Source organism: Aphelocoma coerulescens, chromosome 22 (genome assembly GCF_041296385.1).
Source record: "Aphelocoma coerulescens isolate FSJ_1873_10779 chromosome 22, UR_Acoe_1.0, whole genome shotgun sequence".
Taxonomy (NCBI): Eukaryota; Metazoa; Chordata; class Aves; order Passeriformes; family Corvidae; genus Aphelocoma; species Aphelocoma coerulescens.
This window is the reverse complement of record NC_091035.1, coordinates 2431314-2457854: the sequence shown is the minus strand read 5'-3', so window position 1 is coordinate 2457854 and position 26541 is coordinate 2431314. Positions and strand designations below refer to the sequence as shown.

Below are 26541 nucleotides of genomic sequence, written 5' to 3'. Positions count from 1 at the left end.
CCCAGGATCTCACAGAAAGCTTAGAGCACTTGGTATTGAAGGAGTCTGGAAAAGGAATGTAGCAAAACACTGGGCAGGGAGACAGGAAAAATCTGCAGCTTTTCCAGTGACTGTGGCACTGATCTGGCTATCAAGCACCTGAGCAAGGAATTACTGAGCCTTTCAGCAGGTTCCTGCTGGACTCAGAGGAAGAAAAACAAAAGGATGAGTGCAAGTGAGCTCTTTGAGCTTTGCCTGATGAGGACTTACCCAGTTTTGAGTTTTATGAGACCCACGTCAAAGCGCAGAGATTGTCCGAACAAACCTGGGGCACATGCAAATTTTCATTTGGTTTGGTGTGCATATTAGGGAGGCGGATTGCACAAAAAGGAAAAGTTCTCCTTGGTCTCTGAAGCTCGGTGGAGTGCAGTCACTTGGATCAAGTTTCCCTTGGCAACGGAGTTGACTGAAATCCACAGCTTAGGCTTGGCTTTATGGGGAGGGGTGGAATCACAAAATGGCTCTGAAGGTGGAGCTATTAGAGAGTGTCGGGGCTGAAATTAGCATGGAGTCTTCTTTGTGGTTCTCTCTTGCTCCTCCACTGCCCCTAAATCAGAGCAGGGAACTTTGAAAGGGGAGAATAGAGGGATAAAGCCTTTAAATGCCAAGGAAATGCCTGGCAGACGCTGGACCCTCAGAATACCATCCACTGAAGCCATGCACTGTCTTTGAGGGCCTCCATTTATGCTCCCGGCACTCACAGGCATCCCTCCTGGAAAAATTTGGCTCTGTTTTACCTGTTCATACCTGGATCCTTTCAACTATCACCACCCCTACTCCTACTTCCCCATAAAAAGAGCGACACCCCCCGAGGCCCCCGAGCTGCCAGCCTGGTGCACCCAGCTGCTTACACGTCCTCCCCACTCTCACTCAGGGAGATCGAGTGGATTTTAATGGTTGGCACTTTGCAGTTCTCATGCACGAGGCTCCCTGAAGCGCCTGCACAGCAGCATTCCTGCAGGAACCCTTTGCTCTTGGCTTTGGCAGCCGTGCAGTCTTTGGAAACAGCGGTTTTGGCGGGCACGCCCTGCACGGCAGAGAAGATCTTCCACTCGCAGACCCCATCCGACTTGGAAATCTTGTAGAAGGTTTCTCCTGATCCCACAGGGATCCTGACCACCCCTTTGCCACTCTCCATGCTCTGGCCAGAGGGATGGTTGAGGTTGAAGCTTGGGGTTTGCTTCTTTGCTGGCTGCTTCCTCAGGAGGCACTGAGCTTTCAGGACGTTCTGGAACGCTTTCTTGAACTCTTGACTTGAGCATGGATAGATGATGGGGTTGATGCAGCTGTTTAAATATCCCAGCCAAAATGTTATTTTAAAAAGTGTGTCCGGGGGTTTGATTGCAGGAAAGAAAGAACCTAAAATGGAAAATACGCAGAGTGTTAGGGCAGAGGCAGTGAGGAATTGCAGGTAACCAAAGAAACTAAAACACTGGAAAAAATAAATAGGATTCTGTTCTGTCCTGAAAAAATTATGACTGGAAACACAATTCCTGCAGGAACAAGTGTTTCAGGATCTGTGGTGTCATACAATTACATGGATGTTCCATCAGAAATCAATTCAAGAGAGTTATTTCATAATTACAAGCATTATATTCCCATTTACAGCCAGAGAGGCAGTGAGAGGGCTGATTCCAGGCTTAGAGGAAAATTCCTTCCTCAGGGACTCCTAATTCAAGATTAATTACCCAAATGACAGCCATATCTTGGAGGTCATCACAAGGGGCTTCAGATGGCAAGAAAATCACACCATTTCAGAAGGGTTAGAGAAAAGGGGGATTAGAGTTGACTGTGTTACAGCTAAAAGTCTTTGAAATGATGAAGTATTGGGTACTGATATTCCCTGAAACCTTCAGAAAATCTAACTATCCACATTCTGCCTCATGGAATGTAGCTAAAATTCAGAGAAGTTAAAGGAAAGGTTCCTTCTTATATCAATGAACACTGGGTAGCGTGTCATAGGCAGCCATTTTAGTTACTTATTTTATATTTATATTTACACATAATCTGATAAATACTTGCAATGTTACCTTCCAAAGATGATTCAAAGAGCAAGAATTTCCATGGCTCCTTAGTAAGAAAAGTACTTTGGCACTTCTTTTTCTATAGAATTATGAGTTATCTGCTGCTTATAAATCTTGAGAATGTTTTTCCCATTGCCAAACTTTTGGTTTTATAAAATAAAATAAAATAAAAAAAAAAATCCCAGAAATAAAAGTGACTTGTTTTGGAATTTATACTCAAATATATAATAAACAGGACTTTTAGCACTGACAAATGCTTGTCTCCCTGCTTCCCCTGGAAAAACTGTAAGCATGTGAAAGAAATTCTGTGGAAGGTTTAGGCATTGATGCATCCGTCATCCTCTGCAGTTGAACTGGGAGCAGCTCCTAAGCTTTACAGGGATTGATCTGTTCCCTGGACCTCCCCTGGCCGAGGAAAAGCTGATAATGCCCTGCAAGGGTGTTCCGATTGAAATCTGAGAGCTACTGAACTGCTCGAACCCTTCTCCTCCCGTCTTTGTCAAACAAAGCTGCAGCACTTGCAGCAAATGCATTCGAGTGGCCACAGCAATTCTCAGGGTGGTTTTGCCTGTGTGGTAATGCATCAAAATCCTGCCTGGCACAGAGACACTCCCAGTGCAGGGCGATTAATGACCTGCTCATCCTGCTGAACACGGGATCTGCCGGGAAATGTGGAGCGATCTTGTGGTGGCAGCAGCTTCTGCAGCCAGAGCAGAGCCCATGGCCCAGGGACGCAGCTGCCAGGGAGGGGACAGGACACGGGGCAGGGTGGGAAGCCTTGCAGGGGTCTCTGACCTGGGACCAGGTGGTCTGGGAGTGTTCCAGCAGCAGAGAAGTGACACCAAGTCAGGATCATCGCAGGATGGTTTGGGTGGGAGGCGACTTACAGCCCATCCACTCCAGCCTCTGCCATGGGCAGGGACACCTCCCACTGTCCCAGGCTGCTTCCAGCCCCGTCCAGCCTGGCCTTGGGCACTGCCAGGGATCCAGGGACAGCCACAACTCCTCTGGGAATTCTCCATCCCAGCCCCTCTCCACCCTCACAGGGTAGAATTTCTCCCCAATATCCCCTCTAACCCTGCCTTCTGTCAGTTTGAAGCCATTCCCCCTTGCCCTGGCCCTCCAGGCCTTGTCTCAAGTCCCTCTCCAGCTCTCTTGGAGCCTCTTTAGGGACACTAAACCTTTCCCAAAGCCTTCTCTTCCCCAGGCGGTGCATAACATGACACAGGACCTCTGTTTCTGTACTGGAGCAGCTGAACCTCTGATTCCACCCCCACATATGACCTGGGCACCAAACATGGGTCTTGCTGCCTCAGTGGTAGCTTCTGGTTGCCCCAAGCTGGTCCAGGTAGAGCCAGTTTCATTATTACTTTCAATATCGACCAGATTTTAAGACCAAAAATATTTTGCAAATGCTGTTTTGCAGTGAAGCACAAGCGGGCAGGCGTATCCACAACCCAGAATTTTTCTCAGCAAATTAATGCTTCTCTCCTTTAGTGAAAAACAACTAAATAACATTCTCAAAGAACTTTCTGGCTGAAGTCACTGGCAGATGAAAAATAATGAAAGGCTTCTAAATGCCCAAATCACGCTCAATTTTTTGGTTTGTTTCCTCATTTAAATGCAGTGTATCTGCTGCTTTCCCATTTTGTGATGAGACAAAAGGTGAACCAAATCCCAGATTAGGGAATCAGCTGTGTAAGGCTGAGTGTAAAAATGGGTAAACAATAACAATTCCTGTTTGCTGCAACTCCTGGCTCTCTCCAAATGGAATGCAAGGGCTGTGCCAAAGTCTGATAAAAATAGAAAAGAGCCAGTGTCAGAGTCTGTCCCTTGCTCTTTTTTTGGGGTGGGATCTGCATGTTAATTTATTAATGTAGCCTTTTTTGGTTCATCAGTGGAGGGACTCGTGGTTGCCTTGGAATAACACACAGTGAAAGAAAATGAAGGAGCTTTAGCAGCACAGAGACTTTGCTACCTAAAGACCCCACTACACGCTGGCTTTTGGAGAACCATGGAATGATTTGGGTTGGAAGGGTCATGAAAGATCATCTAATTCCAACCCTGTGCCATGGGCAGGGACACCTTCCACTATCCCAGGTTGCTCCAGCCTGGCCTTGGACACTTCCAGGGATGGAGCAGCCACAGCTGCTCTGGGAATTCCATCCCAGCCCCTCACCACCTTCACAGGGAGGAATTCCTTCCCAATATCTAATCCAAGTCTACCCTCCTTCACCCCAAAGCCATTCCCCCCTGTGTTATCAGTGCATGCCCTGGTAAAAACTCCCTCTCCAGCCTCCCTGTAGGGTGTGTTTGACACTTAGGGGCCACAGAAATCTCTGTCCTTCTATTGCAGCCACCCAGTTACCTCTGTAGCTCAAAAATATTCCCTAATCTTTCCTGTTGGCTACCTGAGTATCTAGGAAAAGGGAAAAAAAATATTTTATTTTCCAAATCCTTGAAGAATGGTGTTCATCCCCACAGAATCCTAAGAACATGTCCCTTTCTTCCAAACCTTTAATACTCAGTGATGTTGTTGTGATCAATTTCAGTGGCTGATGCATCTGGTAATGAGCAGAAGGCATTTTCAAACCTGGTGACAAAGTGGTTTGTTCAGTGCTGAGCCCTCAGGATGGACAGCTCAGGTCAGACGAACTCAGAGGAGAAATACCACAAAGATTTTGTGTGTTTTTTTTTTTTTTAAACAATGACCATAATTAATCACAAGATTAAACAAGAGTGGTGAATTATCTCTTTCTTAGGGCGTATGGTACAAGTTCCTTACGAGCAGTGAGGGCAGGGAGAGCAGCTGGAGCTGGGATGAGCATTTCCATGCAATCCTTGACCATTTGGTGACCGCCAGTTTGTGTCACCTCAAGTCTGGACACTTGGACACCATCATCCAGGGCTGAGAAAACAGAATGATTGCACCTAATTCTCAGAGCAAACCTTTCCAATCCTCTCACTTCAGGCCAGGTGGAATCACAGGTGCCACCCAGGTGTCCTCCAGCAGAGCTGGAGGGTGAACAGCTGCTGAGATATTAAGTTTTCCTTGAAATGAATTCTCTGTGCTATTCACTGGCCTTAATGTCTTCCTTTGCACACTGTCAGGAATTAAATGGTAAATAGTGGCAAACCTGATTAAAGTTTAAAGGTTTGCCTTACACTGTCTCCCTGCACTCTGTGCTGGAGGAACAGTAAAGAAAGCTTCAATAGGTCTTTTAATGCATTTTGAATCATGGGTTGAGTAAATGATGCTGGAATTCCTGCTTTGTTTTCAAAAGGTTGAGGACACTCAGTGTCAGTAGCACAATTCAATTGCTTCTTGTAAAATTAAATAAAATAAAATGTACTATGAGCCTCTCAAGATCCTTTGCCATTATTTCATCACTCACCCCTGGAAATGTCAGGATTACATTTTCTTCCCTCATCATTTATTTTCCTGTTTGTCAGCTGGAAGTTTCTTCAGCTCTGAGAGATAAGTTTGCCACGTCCCTCCTGGTGAGTAAGTGCCAATTCACTCCCAAAGATGTAATTTGACTTCGTCATTTGTCACAAGAGCTGCCTGATTATGGGTTGTTTAAAAAGCAGCCCTGATGTCGTGCATTGTTTCACTGATGGAACAGCAGAGAGGGTTTAGGAACCTCCCAGATTGTAAAAACTTGTGTTGTTTATTCTGCATCATCACTGCCAGCACCATGGGAATCAGATCCCGTATATTTGTGTGACCCATGAGCCCTTTGTGGTGTTAAAATCCATCTCAGCTACAAATCCAACTCTGCTATAAATCCATCTCTGCTATTGAATCTTGCAGCTCTGTTTATGTTTGCTGCTTTTTTTCCCCTCTTTATTTTGTGTAGCTCAAATGTGGTGTCTGAGGCAGAGCACAGAGGTCAGGTGGGGGTAATGCTGCTTCAGTGTGTGGGGGAGATCAGGGCTGTGTCCATAGAGAATCCCAGATTGGTTTGGGTTGGAAGGGACCTTAAATCCCATCCAGTGCCACCCCTGCCATGGGCAGGGGCACTTTCCATAATCCCAGGTTGCTCCAAGCCCCATCCAACCTGGCCTTGGATCCAGGGACAACCACAGCTGCTCTGGGAATTCCATCCCAGCCCCTCACCATCCTCACAGGGAGGAATTCCTTCCCAATATCCCATCCATCCCTGCCCTCTGGCAGTGGGAAGCCATTCCCCCCTGTTCTGTAATTCTCTTGTCCCAAGTCCCTCTCCAGCTCCTGAAGCCCCTTCAGGCTGGGAACAGGGAGAATGCTCTGGTTACAGGGAAGCAAAGCTCAAAACTCTGGTCCTGGGATCTGCCCTGAAGGGGTCAAGCCAGAGGGCAGCAGCTCTTCCAGAGCCATGAAGACCCAGAGGATGAAGCACAGAGGAACACTGACACCCCAAAGGGAATTAACTGTGTCCTAGGGCCTCCCTACATCTCTCATGGCTCACAAACATTGATAAATATGTTACATTTTGTGCTTCCAAGCCCAGTGTTAGCTCTAACCCTCATTCCCTAAGACAAGTGTTCTATACTGCATCTCAGGTCAAGACACAATCCACCCTCTGGAAAGTGTATTTATAAATACAAGTATTTATATATTTTATATATATATATATATATGTATTGCTGCAGACATTTGACAGCTGTCCCCTGTACACACATGAACTCTCCCAGCATGTCTCATATGCTCTCACTGCTCCCTTATGGGGAGTATTTTTTATGGAACAAGGCATGGGATCAAGGAACCCTTGGACAGTAGGAAATTATCCTGGACTCTGCACAATCAATTAACACAACCAGTGCAGAAAAAGCAGTGATGTGAGGAAGAAGTCTTGCACTTTCCAGCTGTGCCTCCCCAGGGCCTGGAATATTGTGGCTGTTCCAGAGGGAAAATGAGAGGCACTTTGCTCTTGGCTATCCCTGATCCATAATAAACAGACATAGAAGGAGGAGCGAGTTTGTTTTCCCTTCCAAACCCCTGAATTCAGATCTCTGTGGCACCAGGAGGGTGTTGGGGCCCAGGTGAGCAGTGGAAAGGTCAGGCAGCAGGAATGGATCAGTCTGGGAACACTGCTTTGATAATTTGGATTATTTCAGACCTAATTTATGCTCTGTTTCATATTGTACCCACTTAGGATGGATGATATTTCTGGCAAATGTCTCAGCAAGCAACTATTTCCAGATTCACTGCAGGCAGCTGCAGATTTAGAAAGCTGATAAAAAACCATGGGAAGGTAAACTGAGGTTTTGTTACCCGTGTAAACCCAAATAATCACATTGTTCCACAAATTAATGTAATTGCCACTCCAATTCCGGCTCCCAAGCTGTTACTGCAGTGGAATGGGTCTGGATCCCATTGCTGACATTTTTGAGATACTTGATACTTGCCCCAAAGCCCTCGCTCTTGAAGTCATTCACTTACAGTAAAATAATAATTTTCCTTTAAAAATTAAAAAAACAACCAGAGAATAGTTTGAGAAGCTGGGTCTGTCTCAGGCTGTCTCATGAGTTTGTTGTCTGTGATGATTTTGTAATCCCTGGAGTTAGAAATAAGGAATGATCTCCTTCAGCAAGGGCCGAGTGTCTCTCCCGTTATCCGTATCCAGACAAATCCTGACATTTGCTCAGTGGGGTGGGAAAATCATTCACCACGGCCTTTCCATCGCTCCCCAACCCTGAATTGTGCTGTGACATTTGAGAGCGAGTGACAAATGACACTCCTGCTTTGTTTACTCTGGGGACTCGAAAGTGGTGGCTGCACAAGGGACATTCTGAGGCAAGGACGAGGCTCCTGTGACAGGTGACACACACACAGGAGAAGCAGAGCACAGCTAATCCACCTTCCCTCCCCTGTTTTTAGTATAAATGGTTTTTAACATTGAATCCTCCCCTCCTTTGCTGTGTTCTGAGTCGCTGGGACATATTTCAGGGTTTGGGAATGGTGGAGAAATGTTGGCCCAGGGATGGCCATGGGATCTTTGCCATTAGCTGAGTTATCAACCCAGACCAACAGCACCTTTGCAGTCTCTGATTATGAAAAATGCCCCTTGTGACCAGCAAAAAACCTAAAAAAACCCTTGCCATGGAAATGTCGTGGCTGTTTATCTTCATGGCTGAAGTTCTCCCCATTCAGTGGTTTAACTCACACACACACACTTGTGCTCTGTGACTCAAGGAGTGCAAACATTCTTCTTCTCCCTGAGCTGAGAAAGAGGCGGGGCTTTGTTCTGGGGTTTCTTTTCACTTTTATTTCTTTTTTTCTCTCTTTATCACTGAGAGAACACTGAAACACTCATGTGGGGAGTCTGTGTCGGTGTATGTTGCTACTCTAAGCCTTGTGACCCTCTGAGAGGTCACGTTGTGTCAATGGCAGAGATGGAGAAATGTACTTTATTTTTCTGTTTATGTCTAATGAAAGTAGAGGGGTTCTCTTTGACTCCAGTTAAAAAAACTGCCACAAAATAGTAACTAGAAACCAACTGCAGACAGGATTAGAGGATTCCCTTGACAGTGTTTGTGTCAGTTCACAAGACTAATTTACTCCTTTACCACAAACACAAACACCCTCCAGAGGATCCTCTTTTTTGCTCTCTTAATCACAAGAATGATTGACAAATGCTAAAAGCCTTCCTCTCCCTTGCCCCATTTAGGATTTTTTTTCCCCTGTGGCCTCCTGGCTCAGACTTTCCATTTTATTTCCTCCTGTTTCTGAAAGCAATGCCTACACCCAGAGCTGAGCCACAGAAAATGGACCACAAGCAAAGCTCTGGGATCTTGTTCTCTTCTGAGGCTTCATTAAGATAAATCATCAATCCCAGCCCAGGACCATTTTTGCAACACCCCCAACCCTTTTTTCCATCAGTTCTGTGCATGTTTCACCTCAAAACAACCTCCAAGCACTGTCTTTTATGTTGCTGAAAAGAAATCTTTTTAAGAATTCCCAGGACAACACATAAACGTCTTCCAGTTACAGGACAACGTCTGTTCTGTCACTTGGAACATGAAAACTTTTCATCACTGGGGGCTTTCACCGATTCCTGGGCTCTTACAGCTCTGAGCCTTTCTGTAACTGCCCACCTATCTATATATATATCCTATATTCCTTTCCAGGAATTGCAAGAGGAGAACAAAAAGCCAGAAATGCAGGTTGTAATTGGGAATGCCAGAGGCCAACAAGCTCTGATTGCCCAAATGGAGCTGCATCTGAGCCTCTCCCCACAAACCCCCTGCCCCTTGGCCCAGGAGCTGCAGATAAGCTCAGGCTCTTCTCCTTAACCCTCTCTGAGAGATGCAGACAGGCTCAAAGTTGCTCTTTCCTGGCTCTGTTTTGGTTTTTGTTTGGTCACTGGACTGTCAGTTGAAGCTGTCACCGATGCCTGCTTGGTTCTGCTCACAGGAATGAAAACCTGACTTCTTCCAGGGGAAATCAAAGTTCTGACAACCTTGTGTTACAGAAGTTTTGTGAGCAGTGAGTTCACACTCCAGCATGCAGAGAAAAAGCAAGTGTTAGCTTCAATTATTTTCCTGCAACAGGATTATAATTTCCTGTTTTTTCCCACAAACATCAAGCCAAGTGAGAAGAAGGTGTGGTGGATTATTGGGCTGAAGGATTTTGCACAGACCCTTTGGAATGAAACTCAATCCAAGAGAGTAAGAAAAAACCCATTCCTTACAGACTGCAACTGGTACCTTTACACCTCAATTTCAATTCAGATAATTTCTTATGGCAGGGATACTCCAGTTGTTGCTCCAGTTATTTTCAGCAGCATCAGCCAACGTGGATATTGTGCCTTTCTCGATATCCTTCTATCTCTCCTGCCCTTGCCATATCTACACCTCAAAGGTTTCTACCCTGCTTTATTATACACTTCAGGAAAGCTGGTGTTTCCTGTTTGGATGCAGTTCTTGGCTGGTAGAGCAGATGTTAATGGATGTGGGTATCTTGAAGGTGCTGTAAATCAAAGTGCAATTAATGTAGGTTTGGGGAAGTTGTTCTGCATGGAATGATGAGCACAGTTGTCTGAAGAGGTTTTTGTAGCAGTTTAAGGGTGTCTGTCTCGTGGGCAATCTGCATTGGGAGTGGTCTGGCTGATGGAATCATGGAATTGTAGGCATTCAGGTTGGAAAAGACCTCTTGGATCACTGAGTCCAACCATCCAAGTCCACCATTAAACCATGTCCCTGCATGGCACCTTCACATCTGTCAAACCCCTCCAGAACTGGTTGATGGGACCATGTTTTGGTCTGTCCCATGGCCACAAAGCTGCAGAGCTGGTGAAAGCTCTGGTTGCCCAGCCAGGCATGCAGTGAGCTCCACCAGGGTTTCAACAAGGAGGATTTTATACATCTGGAAAGTCAGATCCCTGCTACAAGATCCTGTCAGGATCACTTCCCTTCCCTATCCCAACTGGACCCGGCTGCAGGACAGACCTGGAAGTGCTCTGCATCAAGATGTGCGTCCTTGGCTTTTTTGAGGACTTTTTTTAGTGCCATTTCTCTGTTTAATCAGTTTTTTTTGTCTTTAAACAAAAGCAGCAAATAGGTTTTGAAAGCCCTATTATATATGCTTTAAAAATAACCCAGTAACCCCCCCAAAAATAGGGAAACAAACCTCCAGAGTTCCCTTACAAGGGATCAAAGGAAGATGCAAAGCCATGCTGGAGCCCAGAAGATTTCTTAAATCCAAAGCAAATTAATTAACAACAGCTCTGTGTGGGCAACCACATTTGCAGATGAAAAGTGTGTTTAAGGCATTCTCCCAAACCCTTCTTGGGTATGTTTCAGTCATCTTGGCAAGCAGCATTCCAACGTGCTGACATCCTGGCCAGCACGAGCCAGGCCCTTCAGGGCTCCTCCTTAGGAAACAGTTCCAATCCAGCACGAGCCAGTATTGACCAAGAGGAAAAAATTGTGAATTTTTGGGGTTTTCTCATTAGCAACAGGTTTTTGCGTGTCTTGATAAATCTTGGTAAAACCAGTACAGGTTAATTGAAAAAAAAGTTATTTATAAGGTTGAAAAAACAGGGGAAAAAAAAAAAAAAAGAAAACCCCCAAATATTTATTTTCATGTTTAGGTAAGGCTGTTTTTTCCTTAATTGTCTATATTGTTGTCTTACTTACTAAAGCTTCCATAAAATCTCACTTTATTTTTCCTGTACAGCATAAGCCCTTTCCATAAGAAAAGCCCTGAAATTGACCAAGTCATAAATTTTAGTTTCCATGTTTGAAAAACCAATATTTAATGGCAGAGTGCAGCTCAGTGAGATGAGCCCCATCCCTCACCCTCAGCTATAGGTATGAAATTAGTATTCTGCAACTGCATCAAAGGTAACTGAGCAAGGTTTAATTAAAATTCTAATTACTTCTTTATATTCCGTCAAAGCAGAACAAATCCTCAGCTTTGCTCCCCTTTGGAATGACAGCTGGAGAATAAATATTCATCTCCAGCATGGTGGCTGAGCCAGTGTTTGGCCAGTGGGCTCAATGGGTTCCCAGAAAAGATGCAAACCAGAGAAGTATAAAATTAGTTGGAAGGATCCTCACTGCTGTCTCCTGACTAGTCATATGAAAAATTGGATGAAAAGATTAATTTTGTTTGGTGTTATGGTATCTCACAGGGTGAATTGCCTGATAGGAAGCTGATATTTTTTTCCTTAGAGTGGGAATCATCAGTGCTGAGCGCTCCAGGAGATCTGTGAACAGCTACTCCAACCCTGAATGTATTTATATCCTGACATTTATACGTTTAAGTCACCTGGCTGCAAACATAAACATACAGACCCCTAAAGATCCTGTTCCTACAGCAGAGATGGTCACAATATCTGCTCTAGTTCACAAAGAGGATTTCTACATGGAAAAACTACAAGATTGTTTCCCTGGTTTTCAGAATTTTGTTTCTCACCACCAGACACCTTTGGTCTCATTTGAGACTCCCGTTTTTTTCACGCTCCCTGCTTTGTGGTGGTGAGTGTTTTGGGTTTTGACAGCTTTTCAGGAGAAAATTGTTCCCTTGGAGCTTTTCTGATCAGCGTTACCACACCCAGCCACAAGTGTAGCCCTCCCTGCCGGGAAGGCATTGGAAGACACGCACAGGGGTTGGCTCTACTTACCAAGAGGCATTACTACAAAAAACGGGAGCCAGCAGAGGACGAAGCATCCCACAACTATTCCCAGGGTCTTGGCAGCTTTCTTTTCCCTGGAGAACTTGAGCAGGCGCACGGAGAAGTGGTGCTTGCTCTTGGGGTTGGGCGCAGAGCCGCTCGCGCCGGGTGCGTTTTTGCGGTGGATGCGGAGCGTCACCTCCTCGGAACGAGACTTCTCTGTCTTCAGCCCAGAGGTCAGCCCTTTGTTTTCCCTTTTGGCCACCACATAGACCCGGCAGTACATCACCAGGATGATGGTCAGGGGGAGGTAGAAGGAGCCCAGCGCTGAGAACAAGACGTAGCCGGGCTCCTCGGTGATCTGGCAGATAGTCTCATCCTGCGGGGCTGGCTCCTTCCAGCCGAAAAGGGGCCCAATGGAAATGACCAGGGACAGTGCCCAGACACACAGCAGGGCCAGGAGGCCCCTCCTCTCTGTCACTATGCTGGGGTACCTCAGTGGGTAGCTCACCCCAATGTATCGGTCGATGGAGATGATGCAGAGGCTCATGATGGAAGCAGTGCAGCAAAGCACGTCAACGGCTGCCCAGATGTTGCAGAAGATTCTCCCAAAGACCCAGTAGCCCAAAATCTCCATGGTAGCTGAGAAGGGCAGGACAGTGGAAGTCAGGAGGAGGTCAGCTACAGCCAGGTTGATGATGTAATAGTGGGTGACACTCTGGAGGTGTCTGTGGCAGGCTACAGACAGGATAACCAGGATATTACCCAAAACCCCAAAAACAATCAGCCCCCCTAGAATAACACCCAGCAAGATGGCCTTGGAAATGTTCACGGGCTCCATGGAGTGGGTGCAGTTGGAGCACTCGGAGGAGTTTCCAGGGAGGAAAGCCATGGCTGGTAATGTCCATATGAGTCCTCTGAACTTCACCTTTCCAGGCAGGAACAGTGACAAGATCAGTTCTTGGAAGGTCCTACAGGCAACATTTGCCTGACCTTGCTGGGGAAAAGAGTTTTGAAGAACGTCTTAAAATTGCAGCACCAGCAGCAATGAGAAAGATGCAGAAACATATTAGAAAACCTACCTTTGCTCCTAAGCTTTCACCAGTATAGCACAGTTGATTCCCTCCAGTTCCAAGTCAAATTTAACTCCTTCTGCATTTTCCTCGGGGTGCACAAGTGAGGCTACACAAACCTGAGGCTGCTTATCTCACTTTCCAGCGTTATGTGATGAGAAATATTGGAGCTGCAGGTTAAAATCATTTCCGTCTTTTGGGAAAGGTTGTGTATTTAAGGAAAGTAAATATTCCAAGGGGTCTCCAATTTAAGTTTCTCCTGAGAGGAAATCACTGATGCTTTTGATTGCCTAGTATTAGTCCTGATTCTGCCTTAAAACTGGCTCAGAAACCTGACTGGGTGGAGGCTGCTGCTGTGTCTGCTCAGCAATTTTGTTTGAGATACCCATCACTCCCCATCCTCAGCATCTGGGCTGTCAGTCAGAGCTTTCCATGTGTGGAGCACTCATCAGTCGAGGTCCTGGGCTGCAAATTAAAGCTCATTTACATCAGCTCCTGGCTTGCTCTGAGGGGAAGGGTGCAGCTTGCCGTGTGCTGTGCTCTTGTGCTCTCTGCAGATCCTCACCCCCCTGGAAAAGACAAAAACATGAACAATGTGATTCCCAGAAGCAACACTTGCTGCTAGGGTTCCCATATAAGAATAGAGCAGGAGGCTATTTTAGGGAGCTTTCCTCAGGCTGGCTCCAGCCAGTGGAACCAACCTTTTCCAGCCCAGCATTATTTAACAGCAACTGAGAGATCCATGTGGGTTTTCCTTCCTGAATTTTCCCTCCTTTATGGGGATAGGCATCAATCCTAATTATCAGCTCACCTGAAGGGACCAGTTCTAGGTGAGAAAGAAGCCTGCAGGACACAATTCAGGACTACACAAACTGTGCAGCAGATTTAGAAGCCCAGAATTTAATCTCAGGTTTCTTTATTAAGCAAGACCTTTCCCCACTGAATTTTGAGTCCAGCTGAGCTGCCCATTTTGAAAATCTATAGGGAAAAGCAACTCCAAAGCCAAGCAGAAGATGTTGCAAGGAGCAAGTCTCCTAGTAAGTGACACAACATTTCAGAGTATCTGGAAGCCAAGCTCAGCCTTTGCTGACTAAATATGGAGAAAAGGTACCTCAGATGGAAAAGTGAGGATTAGCCTGGGAACTGAGACCTGGAGGGCATGGAGAGGAGAGCTGCAAGTGGGGGCTGCAAAACGTTTCCCAACACCTCCATATGGATATAGAATTCCCATCCCAAATATTAATCAGAGACGAAAAACCACCACTAAGACTGTGGCTGTAAAACCCCAGATGAGGAAGGACACTCTAAGTGTCCTTTGGGATGAGTCTCTCAGATCACACTTTAAGCAGCAACAGCCATCCCATTTACAAACTTCCATGCTAAACTTTCCTGCAGGCAAAAGCATTTCAAACTCTGAAGCCCCAAAATTCCCAGTTCACAGGCAGGGAGGAGGGGGGGAGGGGGAGATGGATAGGTATCACACTGCGGGAATTTTACTTCAGCACACTAAAATGAAATTGGATCTTTTATTTTCTTTCCCACCAGATGGAATAAGTTGAGGAATAATCCCAAGGAAGAAAAGGACAGATTATACTAAGCACATCCATGAAAAGTGAGTATAATGGTGGTCATTACAGGGTACAAACTAAGGTCATTATATAGGGCTGAAAGAAAATGTAGAAATTATTAATTTGATTTTTTAAGCACATGAAGAAAAACTTCCCAGCGAGACAAGATGCTGCAGAAAAGGCTGAGAGAGGTTTCCATGCTAAAAACCAAATAATGCCCAGCCTGTGGAGATAGCTGATGCTGGGAAGAGCAGACCCCAGGCTCCTGTGCCTGCCCCACACTCACCTCTTTAGTCTCTAGAAGGCAGCACAGCTCCTCTGAGCATCTGGGAAGGAGATTCTCAGCACAGCAGGCTCGTTTCTTCTCGCAGGGATGGGATTCTGCGCCTAGGAATCCTCTGCTTTCCTCCCTTTATTTCCCCACTGGTGTTTCAGCAGCTGGCAGCGGGGCTGATTCCCTGTATCCCGCGGCTGTGAGGGGCTGGCTCCAGGTTCTCTGGAGGGATCCGTGCCCCGTTCAGAGCTCAGCTCCACACTGGGAAGGAGCAGCAGGAACTTCGCTGCCCTGCTGATGTAGCAGAGCAGCAGCCTTGCCATTACCGTAATTCCCTGCCACTCCCGTATTGCCCAGAAAGAAAGAGCACTCTCAAGTGTGGCTTGAAATCTTCTTTTCTTTTTTTCTTTTTTGTTTTCCACTCAAACTCTCAGTTCCTGCAGAGACCAGAGAGTGGAAGGCAGAAAACAAGCTCCTGTTTATAAGGTAACACGTAATTTTTGGGATATTAAAAAGAGAATTTCCTGCAGGACAAACGGAACAAGGAGATGAAGGCAGGACACACTGCTCATGGATTCTGCATGGTGGGACAAAGCACAACTGACTGGAGAGGGAGGATTAAGGAAGAAATTCCTCCAGGAGAATGTGCTGTTGAAGGGAGGTTGATTTTTCACGTGGCTCGTAATTTCATTTAAAAAAAAAAAAAAATTGATGGATGTCCCTGATGAAGCACAGATATAAAAGTGATGTCCTGAAGTGAAGCAGACACAGAGTGGGATTTCCCAGCCAAAGGCCAGCGAACACTGTAGCCACAAGGAAGCATTGCCTGTTCTTGCATGGCAGACTCTCCACCTCCTCCTCTTGGGCAGTACTTTGAGAGGGAAAGTTCGGGTTTTTGGGTTCAAGAGTTTCATGGACAGAGGCAAATTTGAGTGATGCTCAGATTCCCCCAGGAGAGTATTGAAAGCAGATCTGGGCTTGTCAGCAGCCCTGATCACTCTTCCAACAAATCCAGAGTGCCTGCTTGCTCCTGGGTTAGTCATTGCTACTGCAGGGAAAATTTAAAAAGCAGCTCCCAGGAATGTGCAGTTTGTGCAGGTTGGGCAAAGAGTTTGGGACAGTGTAGTGACCCTTGAGGCAGCTCCAGCTACACCATCATTTGCTGTCTGTTTGAGAGTAAAAAACCCCATGAGAGGAAACTGCAAAGTGAGGGGGCAAAAAAAAAAAAAAAAAAAAGAATTCAAACTAATTTTGCAAACTGCAAAAATGAGGTGACTTTTAAATGCTCAGCTGCTGTTTCTCCACAGTTTTCTTGGCACGTGTGGTCCCTGTTCTGTTGTACATCTACAGAAGGTGTTACACTAGTTTTTGGAGACTGCTTGGAGGTCTCCTCCTTCCCTGAGTAACAAAGGGCGCTGGGAGAGAGCAAACTCTAAATGGATGAAGGGAATCTTTCGTTACTAAAGACCCTTAAAGGCTGTGATTCAGCAGGTTTATTTTAGATGCCTGTCTTCAGATGAGGCAACTCTGTTTCCATCGATCCATTGGGAAATGAGTCTAAATGACTGGGGGGAGGGAAGGGAGCTGAATCCCACCCTGAGTTTTGTTTGCACTGGTACATAGACCTTGCCATGCTGGTAGCTTCTTCCAGGCTCTTAAATGCACCATGGAAATAAATAAATTGGTATTCATGGCTTTAGTCATTAATATAGTCAAAATAGCAGCTCATCTGTGAGAAATACCCTTGTTAGGGGGCATCTCTCTGGAGTGGATGGAAGCAGAAGAAAGTGACAGCTGATTTTTTCCTAAAATCCTCAGAGAAAAATGAATTTATTGCAGTGAAGAGCTCATACACCTGGAGAGCACCAAGAGCCCCAGGTCCAGAGGGTCAATAGACATGGTGCAGAGTGTCTGCAGGAAGGAACGGGCAGGGCAGGATTAGTGTCACATCAACCCTGGTGAAGCAATCTTTGTGCCTGGCTCTGGCAGGACATTGTCTGGAGCTGTCTGTGTCCAGTTTAAAAGTTTTGGATTAATCAGAGTTTGGGGGAAAGCAGTGAGAGGGATGCAAGTCTAGAAAACAAAAGGAGGAGCTGTTTAATCTCAAACTTTGCACCTCCAAAGACAGATGAAAGCCTGTCCCTGGGGGTTCTGAGCATCCACCACTGGAATTTTCTAAGAACATATTACTCATGAACTCAGCTTTCATCCTCTGTTGAGAAAGGATGAACTGTCCCCTGGTGTTCACAGTGTCACTGAAAGGTTTGACTTGGAAGGGACACTTAAAGTCATCTATTCCAACCCAAAAGCGTTGTCCCACCCAACATGATTTTCTGGACAGAGGCAGGTCTCTGAGTTACATAAGGAAGGAACAAAGTCCAGGATGAGCTCCTTGTTCCATCTTTGATCTTTGGCAGGTCCGTTTTTGGTGTATCTTTATCTGTGACATCGAGGAAATAATGCTTTTGTCTCCTTTCTCGTATTCATTTGGATTTTAATCCTTCTGAGTAAGGTTTGTACCTGACTCTGCCCAGGTAGCACCCAGAAACCAGATCCTGTGCTTTCTGTGCTGTTAATTATACTCATTAGCAAGGGAGGGTCCCTAGAGAGCTCCAGGAAATCCACAGTTGCTCAGCTCTGTCTGAGCTAAAAAATGTTAAAATCAGAGCCTTGAATCCTGACTTTGGGCAGCAACTGTGTTTTCATTACAAAAAAGGCCCAAATCCAATTGTTTGTGTGTCTGATGGCATTTGATGAAGTGTGGTTGGTAATCTGCTCAGCTCAGTGCCAGACCATGCAGGCAGCTGGACCAGGAGTGGAGGAACTTCTCTGAGGTGCTCCAGGCCTTGAAATTATTATTTATTTGCCCAGAAAGAAGTGAAAAGGGTTGTTTTGATGAATCATCCCTTAGATTTTAGCAAGGGTTCAACTTCTGCTTGGATAAGAAAGAAGACCCACGCAAAGGCAAGAGATGTTAAATGTTGTCTATTAAACTCGAAGCTGGACTCATTCCACAGTCTTTTAAGACTGGGACAGCCTGAAGCTTTTAGCACAGCTGAGCTGAAGATAAACTGGAAAATTCTGAGTGTTTAGAAAGGAAAAACCCAACCCCAACCCCAACCCAGCATAGGGACTCAGAGTGAGCATTCAAAATGTGGATTAAAAAAAGTGTTGGGCATAAAAAAAGGCTGAAATTTTCAAACAAGGTAGATCTGTCTGTGATCTCATACTTAATTATAAGATGTCCAAGTATTAGAAGTTTCTCCATCTTGGGATTCATAGGGAGCTTTACACCATGTTCCTAAATCACTTAAGCCCAGGCTAGCTAAACAAGATCCATGCTTTTGCATAAACCAAAGCAGCCTCATTAAAACACAGGGTACCTTCTTAATTCTCAACAGATGAAGATTTGGGCCACTGGATTTTGTGTACAGTTGCAGGTCTGAAAGCTGCCCAATTACTGAGAGGAGCTGTTAAATGTTTATTTCTATGTAACTCACAAGGAATTTCCTGGTTTGATTTATTACCTGGATGATCTGATAAAATCTGACCACATATGGAGGACAGGGCTATTTTGTAGCCTCAAAAAGATTGATTTTACCTAGTGCTGAAATAAATCTACCCAGAGATGAGTGCTTGTCTCAGTTTTCATCCCTCCTGTGTCTTGCTGCATCCTTTCCCATCCTGGCACTGCTGCTTCCCTCGGGTGAGAGTTTACGCCACTTTTCTGACATTAATCTTTAATATGTAAAATAATTGGGGAAAATTGAAGATGTGTCTAAATCATGCCTTCCTTGGACTCATTTGAATCCTTCCTTCAGGCTTTCATCTGCTGCCTGCCCACCTGTGAGGTGCCACAAGATCCAATGCCCTGGAACACCTCCTTCATCCCACTGACTTGATTCCACCACCAAAGCATCCCCCTTCATCTCCCTTTCCCATTCCAACTTTCATCAAGGCAGAGCCCCCCTTAGGGCCAGAGCTCTGACCGTGTGGCCTATGTGGCACATCCAGCTCTTTGTGCAACAGAGTTCACAATCCATAGAACAGAAATAAACCCAGAGTTCTGCTTTATCTTTCCTGGATTTGAGCTAGATTTAGGTCTGGTCCTGTGCCTCAGCACTCACCACAGGCCTGTAAGATTTCCTTGCCATCCAGGGCACACAGTGCAGTAAATCCCTTAGGGAAACATGGCTCTGAAAAATCCCAGGGAAGAAATTCTGTCTTTATTCTTATTCCAGAGGGGCTGGAAGCCACTGTGAACGTGTTGTCCCATGTTGGCTGATTGTCCAGGCTCAGACCACTCTTGCCACATGACTTTGTGTATAATTCTGTCATCTCTGATGAGCCTCCACCTCCCTCCTATGCTCCAACAGCAGGTTGTGTTTAAATAATCCTCCAAGCAGCTCAGTCCATAATGATGCCACATTTGATAGATGGGGCCTCTCATCTCCAAGCAGTCTGTGGTACTTAGGGATTGTAAATGCAAAGCTCATGTCATCCAAAGCCATCCCTGGGCAGCCACTGTTAGAAAAAAACTTTTTTAGGGAAAGAATGTGCCTTTAGTGATGTATCAGTCTTTCCATAGGCACATATTTACCCATTATTTGCTTATCACCACATCTTGTCTCAGATCCCCTTGGAAGGAAAGGGGCCTGAGCTGATGACAGCAGAAGTCAGCAGCTTGGAAAGGAATGTGGCAGCAGAGTCCTCTTGGCTGTGTGTCCCAGGGAGCAGCACTGGCACGGGCAGCGAGGCGATCCAAAGCCCCCCAAAGTCAGAGTCAGCAGCTGGAGCTCCAGAAACGTGTCTGCTGAGCTCACTGGGCCCTTTCTCAGCGGATGGACACTGCCATGCCAGGACAAATCCAGCTGATACAGGAGCCTGTCACACAGCGGGCAGCACGGGATGTTCCAGAGGAAGAGACATTTGTAGAACAAGCCCACAAGTCTACAGAAGACCAGACAACCATATCTGTGCAAGACCTCTGGTGCTGCTGCTTTAACCTTTCCCAGGCCAACCTGTTGCCCTGGCAGCCTCCTCCTCAGCTGATGGGTTTGGCCAGACAGAGCATGAACCACGTCATTCCTGTCTCCTGCTGCACCCTTTGCTTCTTCACCTATCTGCTCTGTCGTGTCTGAAGCACAACCCCTTTTAGCCCAGCCCTGAACAGAACAGAGCACTCTTGGTTCCTAATTAAGATATTAAGGTATTGCCATAACACCAACAAAGAGCTGGGCTTTATTCTTCCTCTCTCGATGGGTCTTTCCCTCAAGAACCTCAGATCATGAAAGGAGTAAACAGCTTCCCTGCACCTTGTCCTGCAACCAAAACCACTGTCCATTTCTTCTTTAATTTGCACTAATTGCTCTAAATTAAGGCTGTCTGTAGAAATGTACTCAGTTTATGGCTACAGTTTGTGTATTTGATGGGATGCCAGCAGACACAGGTGCTTGAGAGACACCAGACAAATTTTTATTCCCTTAAAGGAACAAGCTGGAGCTTTCTTCCAGAGGACGTGAGCGTTTTAATAATATATTTTGTTCTGTCTCTTTTCTTTCTCTTTTTTTCTCTCCTGGCTCTCTGATGGTTATTACTGAAATACACACACCAATAATTCCCTTCCTCTGAGCCAGGCTCTCATGGCTGCAGAATGCAATTACCACAAATTAGCGTCTCATGAAAAACACAGAGACAACAAAAAGCCCAAAAAACCTAAACAAACCCTCCCAACTGCTTGGCACTTAAAACTCTACTTAAAACACCAAACAGGTGAGGGTGGCAATGAGATTTGCAAAGCAAAGTGGGTTTACATGTTAAGGACTTTAACTGGACATCACCCGGGGAAGGGATTCTCCTGCTCTGCCCCACTCAGTTGAGACTTCACTTGCAGAACTGCCTCCACATCTGTGGTCCAACATAAGGAGGATGTGGAGCTGCTGGAGAGAGTCCAGAGGAGGCCATGGAGATGCTTCAAGGGCTGGAGCCAGGCTGGCAGAGCTGGGGGCATTCACTTGGAGAAGAGAAGGATCCAGGGAAACCTCAGAGCCCCTGGCAGGGCCTAAAGGGGCTCCAGGAGAGCTGGAGAGGGACTGGGGACAAGGCATGGAGGGACAGGACACAGGGAATGGCTTCCCAGTGCCAGAGGGCAGTGATGGATGGGATATTGGGAAGGAATTCTTCTCTGTGAGGATGGTTATAAATACAAATTAAAAATGGGAAAGGCATCACAGACTATTCCACGGGTATGGATGGGTCTCGAGGAACAGAGGGTTTTGTGGCTGGGCCAGCAGTGTTCAGGTTCTGATTTCCTGGCAACAGAGAGTCAGCCTCAGGAGTTGTCTTGTGGGTTCTGTTCCCAGTTCTCAGCTGATATTTATGTCACCTGTGTTTTAAAATAGTCAGAATTTATTGTTAATGAAAACACTCTTAACATTGCATGGTTGGTATTGTTCAATAAATGCCTCCTTATTTCAGAGCTGTAAGACATCAGCAATTCCCTTGATACCTGTTACCCTCTCCCCCCATGGCATGTGGTATTTTTCACAGCCCTTACATACATATATATGTTTGGTTTTGGTTATTATTTTTTTTTTAATTAAAATGGTCTCTGAGTTTTAGTGCAGCGTGAGGAACCGGTTTGGGCAAAGTGATCTGTAGAGATGTTCCGTGGTCCTTTGTGAGCTGACACGTGGTTGTTGATGTTTACACAGGACTGGGCTTTGATTTAGGTGCTCTTGATCCCTCTTGGAAAGATGACCAAAATACCAAGAGTCTTTATAGCTGTTGGGTTGGAGCCTTTTCCCTGGTTTATGTTGGTCACTAGAGAGGGCCACTTCAAAGGCAGATGTGTCCTGATCATATCCTTGTGTCAGAAAATCCTCTTTCCCTGGAGCTTCAAAACCCACACGTGGAAATATGGATTTCTCAGTCTGCTCTCTACCTTGAAACTGGTCCCCACCAATGCTCCCAGTCTGGCTGGAGTCAGTGCCAGTGTTTTGGTCTTTATATACCAAAGAATGGACCCAAACCAAAGATTTTCCCTATAAAATTTTTCAGACAAACAATACACAGCATTCCTGTGACTCAACATGAGAGAAACCCATCTCAGGAGCTGGGTTTTGCAATTAGACCTTGTCCTAAAGTCAATGTGACACAAGGAGGGGAAGGAAGTGGTCACACCTCTTCTTTTTAGTGCCTGGTTCTAGGCACAGTCCTAAGCACCTGGAGGAGAGGACTAACTGCTGACTAATTTAAGTTCTTGCCTCATAAACTAAAAAATCCCTTGCCAAGGACAGTGATCCAGCAGAGGTTTGAGTTTACAAAGTGTCCGTGTGGATTTTATGAGCCTGTCTAGGAAGTGTTGCTCCTTTTGCTGCTTATTTGACTGTTGGTTTCTCAGGCTGAGGAGATGAAAAATGTCCCTCTTGCCTGATATTTGAGCCTGGTTTGCTTGGGATTAATACTACTACTACTATTACTACTAATACTACAACAATAGAGTTCCCAGTATCTAGGGACACATTTTCTAAACCTTATCTCCAAAAAGCTGGGGCTCAAACATTGACTTATTTTAGCAAAGAGATACAGGGGAGAAAGGAGAAGCAGTTAAAGAACCAAATGAATGAATGAATGAATTAATAAGCCTGTTCATTAATTCACTTAATCAGGTAAAGAACCAGTGATAAAGAACCATGTGTTTTTCTGCATCTGACTGTCCTTATAAAACCAATACTCAGGATAATAAAAAAGGCCATGCTGATTTCCCAGTGTGAGCACTGACCAAGCCCATTGCCCTGGGAAACATAAGAACTCATGTTAAATAATTTGATTTCAAATGAAAAGAGCTGCATAAATGGATTTTCCTCCTTTTGTTTAGCATGATGAGGGAGACTGTCTCAGTGAAGTCTTAAATGTTTTGGTGATGGAGGAACCAGAAATGAATTCTTGTTCAGTGCATCTTTCCTTCCCACTGAGCATGCCAGGACAGAAAAGTCTCGAGTCATCAGAGCTGGCCAGAACTGCAGCAATCCTTTCAGAAATTGGGTGTTTGCTGTGATGCATGAAAAACTTAAAAATAATATATATATAGAATACCAGGCAGCAAATACAAGTTTTTTGCAATTCCAAGCCTGCTTGAAGGATAATTTAAGACACTTCAGAGACAAGCAAGAGAAATAGGAAGCTCTTAAGACAGGAATCAATCACTGAACTGGAAAGATGGGCAGCATCCTTATGTTCCATCCGGGGAAATTCAGCTCGGAAAGCTCTCGCTGGAGCCAGTTCACACCTCAGTGAGGCAGTGCCAGAGAAACCTCCCTGTTTCCTTCAGTGCAGTGCCATCTCTCACAGGAGGGAACTTAACCACCACCTGTGCTGCCTTTCAGAAGCTTCTTTTGTCCTAAAGAAATGTTCTGGATTATTGAAAGCTTTGTGTTGGCACCTGGCCATTGCTGAGGGGTAGCAGGAGAAGCAGGAATTCTCTCATTAGAGACCTCAGATTGACCTGTGTGACCTTCCTACCTCTGGTAAAAATATTCTTATCAAAATCACAGAATCATTAAGGGTTGAAAAGACTTCTGGGACCATCGAGTCCAACCTGTTAATATGTCCCCAGCCCAGAGCACCGAGTGCCACATCCAGGCCTTCCTTAGACACCTCCATGGATGGGGACTCCAAACCTCCCTGGGCAGCCCCTTCCAAGAGCCCTTTCCTAGTGAGGGAGGATGAATCCCCTTTGTTATAACCACTGAACTTCTAGATTTCGTCTTCACCCCACATTAGAGCAGAAGGAAAACCTTTCTCCAAAAGAGAATCATATCAATCCTCCAACTTTGGGATTGCACCAGTGTTCCCGTGCAGCCCAGCCTTGTCCCCCTCCTTTACTCCAGGTCCAGAAATACAAACCCAAAAAGCTCTGGGCAAAAGCTTCTGCTTGACAAAAACTGTTCAAACAAGCACATCACTGCACAGGAATTCACTTTCCAAATTTCATTGAGCTGAAAACGTTCTGAGAGCTATCATTCACTCCCTACTTCCATTCCCCTTTGGAGCATCACTGTGCACTGCATGAACTGCCACACAGTGCACTGCATGAACTCAGGACTAATTCTAAGCAGTTGGACCTGATTTTAGTTGCTTGCTTTTTTTTTTTTTTTTTGCCAGCTCCTCCATTTCAGTGCCAGCAAGCAACCCAGCCACACTGGGAAACATCCTTCTTTCACTTCTATACAAGGCAAACCAGAGCATTTCTGCCGGGGCATTTCTTTTTTGGCCCCTGTGAGCTAAATGGATGCTTTCAAACAGCAGCACAGCCTTCACTTTAGGTCAGTGTTCAACTGGTTCCCAAGCTTTTCTGCTGTCTCCCATTGAGCAAACAGTGGATTCCTATTTTCATGCTACAAAAGGGTTTCCTGGCACTCAATACTTTCTGTAGGATTGAGCTCTTAAGGGCAGACAAGTCTGAAAAGTTCCTACTACACTGAGCTGTGAGGTCAAACCACAGACAGCAGCATGGATCCAAAAATTTGTGTTGGAAAGGAGGTTTTCCAGGGAAATTGCCAGGTTGGACACATTAAAATAACAATAATGCCAGCAAAATCAATAGGATACAGTTTCAAAGTGAAGAAGAACACAGTTATTTCAAACAGCTTGCGCTGCAGAGGAGTTAACATGGCTGAAATAAAAAAGAAACATTTTAGTACAATGAAAGGTTTCAGCTTATAGTGCTTATTTTCTTCTACGATTGATTCCACAAAACTCTTCAAATTTGGGGTTTTTTTTGGCCACCTGGCTCTGGGGTTTGTGATGTGCAAGTTCCACAAACTCAGGCAGAACAAACACCTCCTACTGCTCCCTGCATTCAGGCCAGAAGGGAGTACAGCTGCCACCAAAGCACTGCATCCATGATGCCACCCCTTTTCTTTTCACTCCTTGAGATGCCTGTATTGAGGGCACCTCTGCTGTGTCATGGTTTGAATTATTTTAATTTTCTAAGTGTGGTATAAGCACAGGGATCAGCTCCTTTAGCCCAGAAAACGTGTGCTGCTCTTTGGGCTAGGATTTTCCATTTGTGCCCCGGTACCAGGACAGGAGTGAACATTATCCCAAACCTGCTAGACTTTCACTGCACACTTGTTTATACTCAGATACTCTTGATTCATTGTTCTTTCCAGAAATTGCAGAGTTTCTGGAATAAAATCTTGGAAGCCACTGATTTATAAGCAGAGGTCCAGTTTCAGGGGTTAAAGATCCAGGGAACTGATGCTGAAATGCACAGTTGCCTTAATTTTAGCTTATATTTTGAAAGTAAAAATCACACCCATCATTCCGCTCTCTGATGCCTTGCAGGAAAACAACAAATGTCATAAAACACTGGAGGCAGCTCCAGCTTTGGAATATCAGAGATTCCTCAATATTAAGCAAAACAAAACTATGAAATAAAGTTTGCCTGGGGAGTGGGGAGAACCTGAGACACAGAGATTAAATAATGTCTTCTATGAGCACAGAATCGACCCCAGACATCCCAAATAACCTCCTGCTCTGCCCTCTTGGCTTTTCCTTTCTTGTTGGTGCCACATGTCTGAGCCAGCTGTAATACTTCTGCTGCTTTGGGTTCTCAGCAAGACTCAGAGCTAGTCTGTGCAGAATAATGACCCTGTCACAGTTCAACATGGTGCCTTTAAATTCAGTGCTGGTGACCCCTGGCAAGGTACAAGGGACACTTGCTGCTGGAATTACTCCTTGGATATGTTCCTGTGCTTATTTCTCCCCATATACTACAGCACATTTCACAAATAGGACATTTATTTGAGATCGAGGTAACAAATAGTGCAGCAGTATGGGAAGACAAGCAAGTGTGGAGGGCACAAGAGCCCTCTGCACTCCCTTGGAGGAGGGAGACCTAGTGCCAAGACAGCTTTCCCCAGAGATAAGCAACCTTCCTGGGGGTCATGGTGACGACGTGAACCACCCCCATCATGCCTCGTTTCTATATGGTGATAGCCTGTACCCACTTGGCTAGCTGGTTTCTACCCCACCCCCTGCCTTTCCCATAAAAAGCCCCTGTTTCTACCCTTCAGCAGGGAGTATTGTCCTTGGCTTCCCCTCCACAGGGGCTGCTGGACAATGAAAGCCACCTCTGTGGAAGTGCCATACGAGGCTCCTGTCCCTCTGCCCCTGAGTTCTGCCTGGGTGATGTCACAAAGAGCTGAATCACAAGAGCTGGGATCTCTTGGAGCTGGGAAATCGCTACCCTTGATGGAATCACCTGCTGCCCAGGCAGGCTTGCCATCGCCCCTGGAAGAGCTGTTCCTTGCAGGATGCTCTCTCTAGGAATAGACAGAGCACACCAGATTGTCCAGCCCCGGCTCACTGGAAGCCATAGACAAGGATGAATCATAAAATGAATCATGGAGTGATTTGGGTAGGAAACAACCTTCAGGATGATCTATTCTCCTC

At 45.6% G+C, this 26541-nt stretch overlaps 1 protein-coding gene across 1 annotated transcript; it reads right to left on the bottom strand.

Annotated features, from left to right (window-relative positions):
* Positions 1-886: 886 nt before the first annotated feature.
* ADRA1A (adrenoceptor alpha 1A) lies at positions 887-13058 on the bottom strand. Its single transcript, XM_069035420.1, has 2 exons — positions 12176-13058; positions 887-1398 (listed from the first exon to the last, which is right to left on the bottom strand). The coding sequence occupies exons 1-2, from the start codon at positions 13056-13058 to the stop codon at positions 887-889; spliced, it is 1395 nt and encodes a 464-aa protein (XP_068891521.1).
* Positions 13059-26541: the final 13483 nt, after the last annotated feature.